Below are 12,693 nucleotides of genomic sequence, written 5' to 3' on the forward strand. Positions count from 1 at the left end.
TTGTATTTGCACTCCTTTTGTCCATTATTCTTACTGAAAATGTTAGATTACATCTGACTGAAGATTGGCCCCATTTATTTGTGACGTTGCAAACTCTGCGGTACAAGGCACAAGTGATGTGAAGCTCATAAAGCGAGACAAATAGAAATAATCAGCTGATGGAGTGTAGATATAGATGTAGGAAATAGATGCATCCCATCAGCTGACTGTGTTTTTCGCCACACTTTATAAGCCTGACTATAACCACCCCTTCTCTGAGGTGCAGGCAGCGTCACAAACAAATGATGGTCCTGATAGACTACAAAAATATTCGGTGTGCAGATCTTTGTTTTCACAATAAAAGTAGTTTCTTAGTGAATGTCCTGTCCTGGTCTTAAAATCTCGAAAAAATCAGCTTTTAATTTTCCTCTTGGATGTTCTTCTTGACCCTCAGATGCCCCTTTCACACCAACGCGTTTACAGCTCCGGCTCGGATCCGGTTCACTTCCAGCTCTCCTGCCCCCGCCTCTCTTATGTCGAGGCGGGGGCAGGGGCAGGGGCATGGGCGGGATCAACCTCCTGAACAACAACAAAATGCCTGCGTTTTATCTAGTTTGTACACAACGATGGAAAACCTCAAACTGAATAGTCTTGCATTTCGCATGTGATGTTTGTAAAGTTCCAAGTAAAGTCGTCCCTTGTAAAGTCGTCCGATGCCTTCCATTTCGTTTCGTAGGAGGATAACCAAAGCGAACAGCGCTTCAATACAATCAGCCATTGTTGTTGTGGTCGATGTGAGGGATTTCCGCGCGGTTTGGATTTTATGAAGCAGGCACGTAAACGGTGACATCATGGCGCAGCAGCGGCAGCTCTGGACGGTGTGAACAGAGCGGGAGCAGAAAAGGGAAACCGGAGCTGAACCAGAAAAGTTCCCGCTCGGAGCTAGAAAGGGAAAAGCGCTGGTGTGAAAGCCGCATGAGAAAATGTTGAGTCGTGTCTTTCAGGCATGTCCTTTCCTAACAAAAATGACAGGAAACATAAAACATATTATTGCAGAACAAGTGTGTTATTTATGAAAGCGGTGTGTTTGTGTGTTTAGGGGCTGTTGATATAATTATAACACACTTGTTCTGCAATAATATGTTTTATGTTTCCTGTCATTTTTGTTNCTAATTCCTTTTCTTTATGGCGGGACCGGGAACACCATGGGTGTTACAAAGTTGACTAAATCATCCAAAATTCAATGAAAGTGGTGATCAGCAATTTTACATGTTCAAATGTCTACTGTGAGGGATATCATAAAGCCTTAATGCAATCGAATGTAAAACAAAAAAGTTATGATTGATGAAAGTAGTAAATCGGTCAGATTTGACCCGAAGACAACAGGAGGGTTAAATAACTTTAAAAAGTGTTAGATTTGATGTATTTTTAACTTAATGTTTTATTATCTACTGGTGGTAAATTTTTCAGCAATCTACTGCAAAAACTGCCACCTCAAAACAGCTAGAAGTTGTTTTCTGGTAACTATTGTTACCATAAGCTTCATAAAAAAACACAAACAAAATTGAGTTCCTTATAAACAGGTTTCTGTTGTTTCCAAAATAAAAATAACTCAAAATCCAAAGACATAACCAACCAATATTTATGTTTCTTCAACACAATAATCAATATCATTCATCAAGTCTTCACCTCATAAATATAAACAGCAACATCAGGGGTACAGTGTGTGAAAGTCATATATTTGGGATAAAAAGCAGAGTCCCACTTTATCAGCACACTTCAAACAACATGCATATAGTAGTCAAAGTTCAAAGAGGTAAGGAAACAGGTTCATTTCAGTGGATTAAACAGGCACGAACATCCCAACCATACACGTTATGGTTGATTTAAGGCATTCAGGGTCTGTGAGCACACAAGGTTTGAGAACACTTTCAACATATAACATCAGAAAAACCAAACAATCAATATTGCAATAAGTGGAAATGTTTTTCGGGTTTCTAAGAATGGATTGTTGGCGGGCGTCCTTAACAGGCACTGTACTCTCAATACTGTGAGATTGAGTCCAGCTCATGACTTGTCACATGGTATTTGTACATCTAATATGTGTTCTTTACTTATAGAAATAGAAATGTAAGACGGATACCCGCAGAAACAACAGAAATGACCAGGCACATTTTGACAAGCTCTTGTTGTGATGAGGGGAATATGTTCTCCATTTAACAACAAATTGAATAGCCAGTGTTCAAAGAACAAACACACACACCAATGAAAATACACACAAAAACATGTGCAATAGATATACAATAATCTGAGGCATCATTTAAATAAATACAAGTATGTGAACAGAATTAAAATAATACTTAAGACAGACTGAAACTTCAACATGAATATATATTACATTTCAAGAAAATACCTTCAGAGAAGGCACAGTATGCGCCCCGTATCTTGTCTGTCCTTATAATAGGTTTAAACAGTTCTCCGGGAAAATAAAGGCACTACAAAACAAACAAAATGTGGAGATTTCAGAACTGCAGAGTCTCAGAAGTAAAAACTATTCTCACTGGAGGACACATTTGTCTTTGCTGTTGTATTTTTGCCTCCTTGCCTCCAGACCGCGCTCCAGACGCTCATCTTCCTCTAATGCCCTGCAAACACAGATAACAATATAATGCATATGACATTCACTCTTAATGTCTGCACCCTGACCTGTGTCAATGAAGTGATTGTAAATAAGGAATGAAAAAAGTACAAATGCCTGAACCACAATGATCTTATGTTTTACACGTCAGCATTACAAGCATTAAGCTGAAGGCTTTATTTGAAATACACAGTATAAAGAGGTATCTTTTCTTTAAAGAATTTGTTATCTGCTTGCGATTTCCTTTTTGACATTTCTATACAACTATCCGTCCACACACACTCACCCTCTCTCCTTGGCGTCGATGTCTCTGATGATCTCGTCCCGCTGGTTGACCAAAGACACGAGCTCCTGGAGGAGCAGCTGCTCCCTCTGCTGCTGAGAGGACGACTTCTGCCAGTCTGCGGGACACATGTACAATAAGGAAAGGCAGCAGATTGGATAGCTACTTGGTGAACAGTGTTGGAATTTAACTAACGGCAGTTATTAACTTAAAGTGGACCTATCATGCTATATTTGAAATAGATATTGTAGGGCCATACCTATATAAAACATGTCTGTGAAGTTTTTTTATCAAAATACCAAACAGACCACCCATTGTAGCCATGCCTCATACTGCTCAAACCCCTCTTTTGCAGCCCTGTTAGAAAAACGCGGATCTTGGGTCCTTAGCTTGAAAAAAAAAAAAAAAGAGGAGGCGGAGCTACTGCCTGATCAGAATTCTACCGGAGATAAAGTTACATTTGGTTGTGATAAAACGCCATCCTGTTCCAAACCACGTCAAGGATTATTTCTGAAACAGTTTGGAGCTCAAATGCTTTTTCTCTTGCAGGTTTATCACAAGGTGAGTTCTTTTTTTATTTCCTGCTTTTTAAAACACATGCTCTTCAGTACAGGTTAGCTCTGAGTGGTAGCGAGGCTTGCTAATGTAAACAAAGACGAGATTACGTCCAAAATACGTCAGGCACTGTTTCTGATAGCAACTTTCTGTGGGTCCGTCGACGTCAGCTCGGATGGAATCTGTATCCGCTCGTTGTACACCCGTTTTTAAAAGATTTCGGTACGGAGAAAAAGAGAGAGGGTTTTATTTTCTGACGCACCGGGGACACATATTTATGTATAAAAGACATCACAAAGTGCATTTGCATTGATAGGTCCCCTTTAACTTGTCTATTAGTCACACATTTGTACTGTTTATAATGAGCTTTCATTCTTTACCTTCATTACTTTATTTTACCTGTACATCACTTTGAATGCACTCATATGTATAAAATGTGATGATTTCTGTATTTTGCTACTTTATTTTTCTACTCCACTACATTTAAGAGGAAATATCGGTACAATAAACCTATTTCATACAAAACACATCTTACTAAATACCACTAATAAGCTCCACCTTCAATACCTTCACACAATTGTAATGTCTAATTTGAACTGTGGTATCTCTGCTTTTACTCTTTCTGCCACCCCTGTGACTGACCTTCTATAGCCATCATGACCCGGAGTTCCCTGTTCAGCAGCTCAAACTTCCTCTCCAGATCCTGCTCCTCTTGTCTGGGGACACAGTATATAATCAGACAAATTAAAAGAAGTGTGTGTAATGCATGTGTGTGTACTATTTGTGTATGAAAAAGCTCTTACAGAAGCTCCAGGTTGTCCTGTCTGCGTATCAGAGCGTTCTTCTTGTTCACCAGAGTGAACCACTCCTGGATCAGTCTCTCTTCTTCATCACGGTCGCTTCCTGTGTAAGCAGAGAAACAAGGGGCCGTTTGTATACAACGTAATGTGTTATTGCATAAAACCTAGATCAAGTACTCCCTACACTTTTGTGTCTGTGTGCCTTACCTGTTTCCATGAGGCTTCGCAGTCGTCTCTCCACCACAGCGGCTCTGCTGTCGATGTGTTTCTGCTCCGTTTCCAACGCTGCCAGCTCGCTCACCACATACTGACTGGTGTCCTGCAGACACTGACCACAAGCCCAATTTCACACACACACACAATCACACATGAACATACACATGACAAAGACATCCAGGAAGAGTGGAAAAAGAAAGAGGGAATCGTGGAAACAAGAAAAAAAGGTAGAAGAAAAAGGTCCAAAGATTAGAGAGCGACAAAAAAAGATGAAATTTAAATAAACAAATTTTATACAAGTGAAAACACATATGCTTCTCTGTTTCTTGCAACCATCAGTCATGCTAATGATTTGATATGAGGTGCAGTCAAAGACAAAGAAAAAAGGAAGTGGAACAGAGAAAAAGTGAGTGAGGAAAACATAACTGACCATTTTTTCCTCTTCTTGTTTGGGAGGCTGGGTCTCAGCTGTGCTCTGCATCCCTGCAGCAGAAAATAGGACGTTTAAACAATATTTAAAATGTCAGATTATTGTCACTGAAAGGCTGATGTTGCAGGTACCCACCTTTGTTATAAGTGAATCCAGTAGTTGTTTCTTCATCCTGAAAAACACATTTTTTAAATCCGGTTTTTAGAGTATGAAAATAGAGATTTAACATTTAACATAAAAGTTGGAAACAATAAAAAGATGGAAAAAACCTGAGAGTTACCTGAGTCTGTCCAAATCTGACTACTTTGGAACGTGGGGGTGGGACTGGTGAGATCGAATCGTCCCCTAAAACCAGATAAGAACTACTATCAGAAGTTGGGTTCTTAAAGCAGATTATTCAACAGAATTCCTGAAGACTTCATATATTACGATGAGACACATTTTGATTCAATGGATTTGATCAACCCGGTGCATGATGAGTATTCTGAACACAACAATCCAAATGTTTCTTAAATCTCAATCTCTACATGTATGGCAGCCATTTCATTCCAGCGTCTGTTGTTTCCAACACAGAGAAATGTTGTCGTTGTCGTAGTTTATAGAATATGATAAAACATTTTCTTTTTACTCAAACACATACCTATAAATAGTAAAAAAACAGAGAAACTGATAATTATGCAGTGGGCTCTTAACTGTTATAATTGTGGCATATGTTGTGTTTATGTAGGACGTGTTCAATCACATTGTACATCATATATTCTGTATCTTTGGGAACCTGGTGAGAATCTTAATTGAGGTGCTGTAAACTTGATTTAATGATTTGTTTTTCCTCCTCCTGGTCCTTTTAGTTCAAACTCTGCTACTTCACATTCCTAAGATCCCTGGAGACAAGCCAGAGTTTCTCCTTCCCCTTCTCTGTTTTTCTTTTATTTCTTTTTCTTCACATCTCCATGGATTCCAGCATGACCTACTGTATGTACAAGGAAATAACTCTGAGTATGTACAGCAGGGCTATTCAATTGGCGGCAAATCCGGCCCTGGGGTGATATTTACTGGCCCTTGGAATACAATGTTAAAAAGTAATCTACTTTTCTTTTTTTTAAAAGATTTTAGTTTGGGCCAGAGTGCCTTTATTCCAGAGAGGGTGTTACATTGAGAGATAGAGGGGAAGACATTGCCTGAAAACTTCGGCGGGCTCGGGTTTCGAACCCACCTACTAGCTACTGTAGTGACAACCCCTGTCATTTATTGCATCTCTGCGTCAATGATTAGATCATTTCACCTAAATTAAATCAAATGAAAGGATGTTGATGGTTAAATTAGCTTCACATGTAAGCCTACTGAGTTCTGAACTTGCCATTTAGATCTATAAAGCCCTGATGTACAGGAACATCAAGTGAGAGGAGCATGAGATATTGGCATTTAGGATGGAGGCAGAGGAGAAATGTTGAAAAAAGCAGCTGAAGACACATCTTTTTAAATTGGCTTTTTATTAGCAAAATCCCTTTTTAATTGGCTCCTTTAATCTTCATTATTTTTAGATTGTTTTATTTATTCATTTATTGTATAGGTTTTTAATTATAGTATATATTTTATAATTGTATTAGTGACATCCTCTTTTAAATTGGTCTTTACATTTGTATTATTCTCTATTCATCTAGTCGTGTTATGTCTTCCTTTATCTTACCGAGAGGGATCATTGATTGTTTTGATTTTCTTTTTATTACCATACCGATTTTAACTCCTTTGTCCCTTGAACTGTTACATTATTTTGTTATAGTGCATGTGTGCAAAAAGGTTAGACCTGAAGGAAATATATTTTTCACTGGTTTAATTTGTGATGTGTGCCATGATGTCAAAGCACTTTGAGCTTTATTATTATTATTATAAAATGAATGGTTGAAGTATAAGAAAGTTGTTTAAAGGGGGGAAGATGTTGGTACCTTTACCCAGTCTTTTCGTCCTCGGTGGTGGGACCACCAAGGTGCTGCTGCCTCCCTCCTCGAGGCTCACTCCTTCGTTGAGTCGGGCCATGCAGAAAGCGGCCGCGTCCACATCCGTCGGACCGGGGCCGGAGAGGGCGAGGCCGTAGCTGGACTGGCTGCTGTTGTGCTCGATCTGCAGCACGCTCAGCTCCTGGTTGGTGAAGTGTGATCGGATCTGGCTGAGGTAGGTCATGACGATGAGCCGGTCGGGGACGGACAACAGAACCATGTCGGACGGCTCCAGCAGGCGAGAGATGCCCAGAGCCTCGAAACCATCAAAGGCCTGATGTTGTCAGAAGAGAAAGACATCATCGGCAAAGAAACAAAGAGAAATATCTCTTTGGTAGATTGTAACAACTTGTGAATGATGGAACCTAAGAAAAGAAAATTGATTAACAACATCTTTACCTTTTTGTTGTTGATCTTGATGTCATGAGGGTACAACTGGTCAAATTGTCTGATGAGGAAAGAAGTAGGTACAAATATAATGCAAATGTACACACATTTCAATTGATTAAGGCCTAAAACTCAACATATTTTCATCAAAACATGTCTACATTTCTTTCTTGGCTGAAACAACACTCCACAAAATAAAAAGGTTACTTGAATATAACTTACAATTTATAAAGTATTTTATATTTGTTTTAGAAGTAGGTTGTTCTATTACAGTGTTTTCTAACTTATTCTGTATATTTGACATTGTGTATTCTATTCAATACTTCTATGTACCTTTCTACTGTTGATACAGTATATATACGTATATATTGTTTATGCATATTATATTTTTTTAACCTCAGTATATCTTATCTTATTCTTAAATTCACAATTATATAATTTGGAAAAGGAAGGAGATATTGACAGTCGAACATGTTGAGGTAGGTATGGAGCTGTTTGTGTTAACATGCCCATCTTAGCTCTAAAGCTGAGAAACGTGTTATGTTTCTTGTATTTCGTACATTTTGTCAGGATGGAAGTGGTGTAGGATAGCACAGAAGGCCATTCCATTTCTCCAGGACGTGCTGAAGTTGGTGACCTTTATCCCGCGGTAACCTTTGGTGATGTCCTGACACCACTGCAGCAGAGATTGGGTGGAGGTCACCAGGCCCTGTAGCAGGAGGAGAGTTCATCAGAATCAGAAATCCTTTATTTGTCCCGCAACTTGGACATTTGCATTATAACAACAGCAGAAGTATAGTGCAGATAAAGTAAAGAAAATAGACTTACATATTCAAAAATTCAAAAAGAACTAAGTATGAACACGTTATTGATAATAAAAAACACAAGTAAAAAAAACAAGTAGCAGATAAATACTCCATGGTAAAAAAAAAAGAGAAAGTTTCAATATATCTTTTTTTGAAAGTGACCATATCAAATTAAAGAGGTAGCTGGTACTGCTTATAGATTGTAAAAAAATTGAAAGAAAAATAAAGTGTGAATTGCATGAGGGTATATTGCAAAAAGTTTGATATTTATTGCACATCAGGGGTATTGAAATATGTGTGTGTGGTGGTTTACCATTGGTTGTGGTGGTTATACAGTCTGATTGAAAACATTTTCAATCAGAGTGTGTGTGTGTTTCTCTGTGGTGTAAATACAATCCATTTTGCGTATCTTTACCTCAGCTACATCGTCCTTCCCGTCAGCCTCCTCTCTGACCAGTGGAGAAGGCTGAGGGGGCTTAATGTCAGAGGTTTCTTCTTCTGCTAACGTAGGCAGTCGGGATGATGTCATCTCATGAGCAGGAGCAATGCGTGTGTCAAGATGTGATGATGTTTTCTTCTTTCCACCATCAGGGAGGTCAGCCTGTTGTCCTTTTTGCCTAAGATGAGATAGAAATAAATAATTTAAATGAGCAGGGAGACAGACTTTGGTTGGTGGAACAATGGCGATCGTCCAAGCAACGATTTGTAGAGGTGAGTGAGAGACATGCAAGGTTACTGGCAGGACGGATGGTAGCAGTGACTTGATGTTAGACAGCATGACAGGGGACATATCCTTTAAGATAATAGGAAGATAAACATGCTTCCCTCAACACAGGTCTATGCTGTTAGGAAATGTCTTTATCACCTTTATAACAAAGCATAACACACTTGTGCATGTCATTGACTGTATTTAGATCTATGTGGTGCCTGGGCTTTAAATATTCAGTTGAACACATCAAACAGAGCAGCAGTTCTTGAAACTAAACATGCACTCAGGTGCCAACAAACACATATTACCAGATTAAAAAAAAACACCTCCATACTCAAGATTGATCAAATGAAAATGTTAAAGAGAAATCCATAGCCAAAAGCAAGACTCGATTTCCCTTTAGTGCAACTTTGAGGTAACATGAGGAACATTTGTGGTTGTGTGTGAAATGGCTCAAACACTCAATACATTTACTTGTAATATTCAGCAGCCTTAATGAATCATTACTTTGGTTAATTTCTTAATATCTTCAACAGACTCAGCTGTTCCTTTTGTTTAGTTCTAATTAGCATGCTAACAGGCTAAAGTAGCATGGCAAACATGTGACACAACTTTATTCAAGCATTGTCATTTAGCATGTTAATATGTTAAAGTTAGCATTCAGCTTGAATGTGGGACTAATAAAGGTATTCTGATTCTGATTCTGGAGGACTGCTGTGTACAGCCTTATAGACCTGCTAGCTTAGCTCCAAGGCTAGCTAAAGGCTTATTGTTATCTTACTTTTTTAATCCTGGGAATTTATTTTGAATTGTGTCAAATATTTATTTTGTCAGTTTTCAAGTCAAGATCATTTTTGTGAGTTCACAGTCTTAAATCCATCTCTAGTCTTCTAATCTGCATGCATGCGCACATTTAAACACAGAGCTTCAGTGGTTTTCTTTTCTAGAGCAGCAGATGCTGACTTACACATCCTCCACGCCTTCTTGATTTTTCCCCAACTCAAGGGATTGTGGCTCTTCTTCCTCAGTTAGAGATATTTCCTTCATGGTATTACCACCATGCCTCAAGTCACTACTGTGAGCAACAAGCTCTGATGTTTCAAAGTCAATCTCCCGGGGGTCTGGGATGAGGAGCTTCATAGTGCGAGGGCCAGGGACAGGGGATGTGTCACCTGTCATCAGATGGATCTTAGCCAATAACAGCCTCTCCTCCTCTTGAAGCTGTTGGTTTTTGGTGATATGGTCAGGGTCAGAAGTGTGTGTATGTGTGTGAGGCCATTCAAATTGTGCACTTGTTGAGGTGTCTTTGTCGGTGTTTGAACTGGGGTGGCTTATGTCTTTATCATCCTTCACTTTTTTGGCCATTTTTGTGTCATCATTTATTTTATTTATGTGTATTTCTGTGTTTGACTGTATGCTGGCACGGTTTATGCTAGGAGGATTTGGCAAAGGCACTGAAGACAATTGATCAAGTGCTTCCTCCTTACTGGCAGCTTGGCCAGTTTTTGTGATAACATCATGTTTCTGTTCTTTTATTGGCTGCAGCGTTTGTTTTCCAATACATTGTGGAGCAGGTTTGGCTTCAGTTTCCGGACTGATTTCTTTCTCCTGCTTAAACCCAGCTGGAGGTTGAGGTTGAGGATGGTCTGCCAGACTGATTTTGGAGAGTTCAGGTTTCTTTGGTTGACTGACGAGAGAGTTTTGGTTAAGGGTCTGTCCACTGGATGGGAGTGAGGACGGCGTCTGGGACAGGGGGCCTGGGCTGAAGACAGAGAAGGAGATTTCAGAGCTGAACCTAAAGGCTGAAGATTTTGAAAAAAAAGCGGACGAGCAACAGATTCTTGTCATGCTCCATTCCCCTCTGGCGACAAACCACCATTCATGTGACACAGCCAGAGCTCCATTTTGTTAATCTCACACAGGGTCAGAGGACATTCAAGCATTAAAGTCGTTTAGAAAAGACACAGTTAGTTGTCGCCATACTCTAAACCAATTTAGAGTAAACTGCAAGTAGAACATTGTATTCCTTCAGGGAGGACATTTGTTTTTTACTTGGCTAATAATGGAAAAGTTGGATGCTTAAAAAAATATGTGACTCAACCAATTCCAAAGAACAATTCATAACAGAGGGTAACGAGGGTTAGTAAGCAGACATTTGTGGCAAAACCACAATAACTTCCTGTTGTAAAACACCAGCAGTTTCTCTGTCTCTTTCATCTGACATTATATTTGCCCTGAAAAGATTTTTCCTTTCAAGTCATAACCGAGGCAACATGTGAAGAAGATATCCTAGTCACAAACAAGTTGGTAATTATGTTGTGTGGGGGGCACAAATAGTACATGACTCACATGCCAACACGCAACTCTTTCTTGAGAAGGCAGGAAAACACCAAACCCTCAGTAAAGTTAGGATAATGATGCTTGGTAATTATTATTACCCTGGAGATATGGTGAGTCAAGGCCTCTGTTATTGGAGGAAGCTTCATCACACACACACACACACACACACACACACACACACACACACACACACACACACACACACACACACACACACACACAGGCACAGGCACAGTCCTCTGATCCACAGGAGGCAACAGGCTGCTTCCCCTAAATAGCCGTTAGCTATTTCCCGGTTACGTCCCTCCCTGTCTGGTCTCCCCCTTACTCACCCTGCTCTCCCTTCCATGTACATCTCAGCCATCCAGACAGAGCCAAGATCATCCTGTCCTCTCTCATACTCCACCTCATCTTCCTCCTCCTCCTCCTCCTCTCTCAACCACACTGGGATGGCACCAGACTTTAGGTTATCTTTTTTCACTGATCTCAGACCAGGATTATCCAGGGTTTTCTTAACAGCAATTACAGAGTCCTTCTGTTGGACTGATCTCGACTCCAGTGTGCTTGTTGTTTTGTCTGCAGGGACAGAATCAGCAGGTGTCTTCGGAACCAGTTTGACTTCAGTATTTGTTTTCACTTCTTTGGGATCCGACTTGCTTTCTGATTGCTCTTCGTCACATTGACGTTTCTCATCAATTGCAATATCATCCAACTCTGCTTCTCTCAGAGGAGGCCAGTCATCTGATTGGCTGTCGGTGACTTCCTGCAGTGACGTAGAACCAGAGGTCATCTCTTTTTTCTGTTGTGGTTTCTCTCCTCTGCTATCCCTTTCTCTCTGCCTGACCCGAGCCTCCTCATCCTTTCTCTTCCTTTCCTCATTTTCTTTCCTTTCTTCCTCAATGTGCTGCTTCCTTTCTCTCTCTGCCTTTTCCTTCTCCTCTCTTTGCTTTGTTGCTAGCTCTTCCTTCTCCTTCTCCAACCTCTGTCTTTCCTCCTCCTTTTCCCTCATTTTCCTTTCTTTCTCCATCTCTTTTCTCTCTTTCTCCAACCTCAGTCTCTCCTCCTTTTCCTTATCCTCCCTTTGTTTTTTTGCTAGCACTTCTTTCTCCTTCTCCATTCTCTGTCTCTCCTCCATTTCCTTCTCATCCCTTTGCTTTTTCTCCAGCTCCTCCTTTTTCAGCTTCTTTCTCTCCTCCTCCTTTTCCCTCTCAATCCTTTCTTTTCTCTCCCTTTCCATCCTCTGTTCCTCCTCATGTTGTTTCCTTTCTTCCTCAATCTGTTGCTTCCTTTCTCTCTCCTCCTTTTCCCTCATAATTCTTTCTCTCTCCATCTCCTTTCTCTCCTTTTCCAACCTCTGTCTCTCCTCCTCCTTTTCCCTCTCAATCCTTTCTTTTCTCTCCCTTTCCATCCTCTGTTCCTCCTCATGTTGTTTCCTTTCTCTCTCCTCCTTTTCCTTCTCCTCCTTTAGCTTTTTCTCCAGCTCTTCCCTTTTCAGCTTATTTCTCTCCTCCTCTTTTTCCATCTCTTTTCTCTCCTTCTCTAGCCTCTGTCTCTCC

The 12,693-nt window shown here is 40.1% G+C and overlaps 1 protein-coding gene across 1 annotated transcript; it reads right to left on the bottom strand.

The window, feature by feature from the left end:
- Positions 1-1,603: 1,603 nt before the first annotated feature.
- On the bottom strand, positions 1,604-12,659 carry ehbp1l1b (EH domain binding protein 1-like 1b). The gene is made up of 15 exons (XM_010796739.1): positions 12,187-12,659; positions 11,470-12,078; positions 9,765-10,559; positions 8,504-8,705; positions 7,843-7,991; positions 7,295-7,343; positions 6,851-7,169; positions 5,182-5,246; positions 5,037-5,073; positions 4,902-4,954; positions 4,463-4,583; positions 4,259-4,358; positions 4,098-4,171; positions 2,904-3,018; positions 1,604-2,624 (listed from the first exon to the last, which is right to left on the bottom strand). Exons 1-15 carry the CDS (start codon positions 12,657-12,659, stop codon positions 2,537-2,539), a joined length of 3,249 nt encoding a protein of 1,082 aa, XP_010795041.1. The 3' UTR covers positions 1,604-2,536.
- Positions 12,660-12,693: the final 34 nt, after the last annotated feature.

This window comes from Notothenia coriiceps, unplaced genomic scaffold (genome assembly GCF_000735185.1).
Source record: "Notothenia coriiceps isolate Sejong01 unplaced genomic scaffold, NC01 NC01_scaffold00037250, whole genome shotgun sequence".
In the NCBI taxonomy this organism is placed as follows: domain Eukaryota; kingdom Metazoa; phylum Chordata; class Actinopteri; order Perciformes; family Nototheniidae; genus Notothenia; species Notothenia coriiceps.

Bases quoted from the DNA above. Each gene is read 5' to 3' on its own strand.
- ehbp1l1b (XM_010796739.1), bottom strand. From the start codon at position 12,659: ATGGAAAAAGAGGAGGAGAGAAATAAGCTGAAAAGGGAAGAGCTGGAG. The intron at 7,992-8,503 runs GTAAAGATACGC...CTCCTGCTACAG, and splicing joins GGAAGGACGATGTAGCTGAG to GGCCTGGTGACCTCCACCCA. The intron at 3,019-4,097 runs GTCAGTCACAGG...TGTGTCCCGCAG, and splicing joins GGTCATGATGGCTATAGAAG to ACTGGCAGAAGTCGTCCTCT.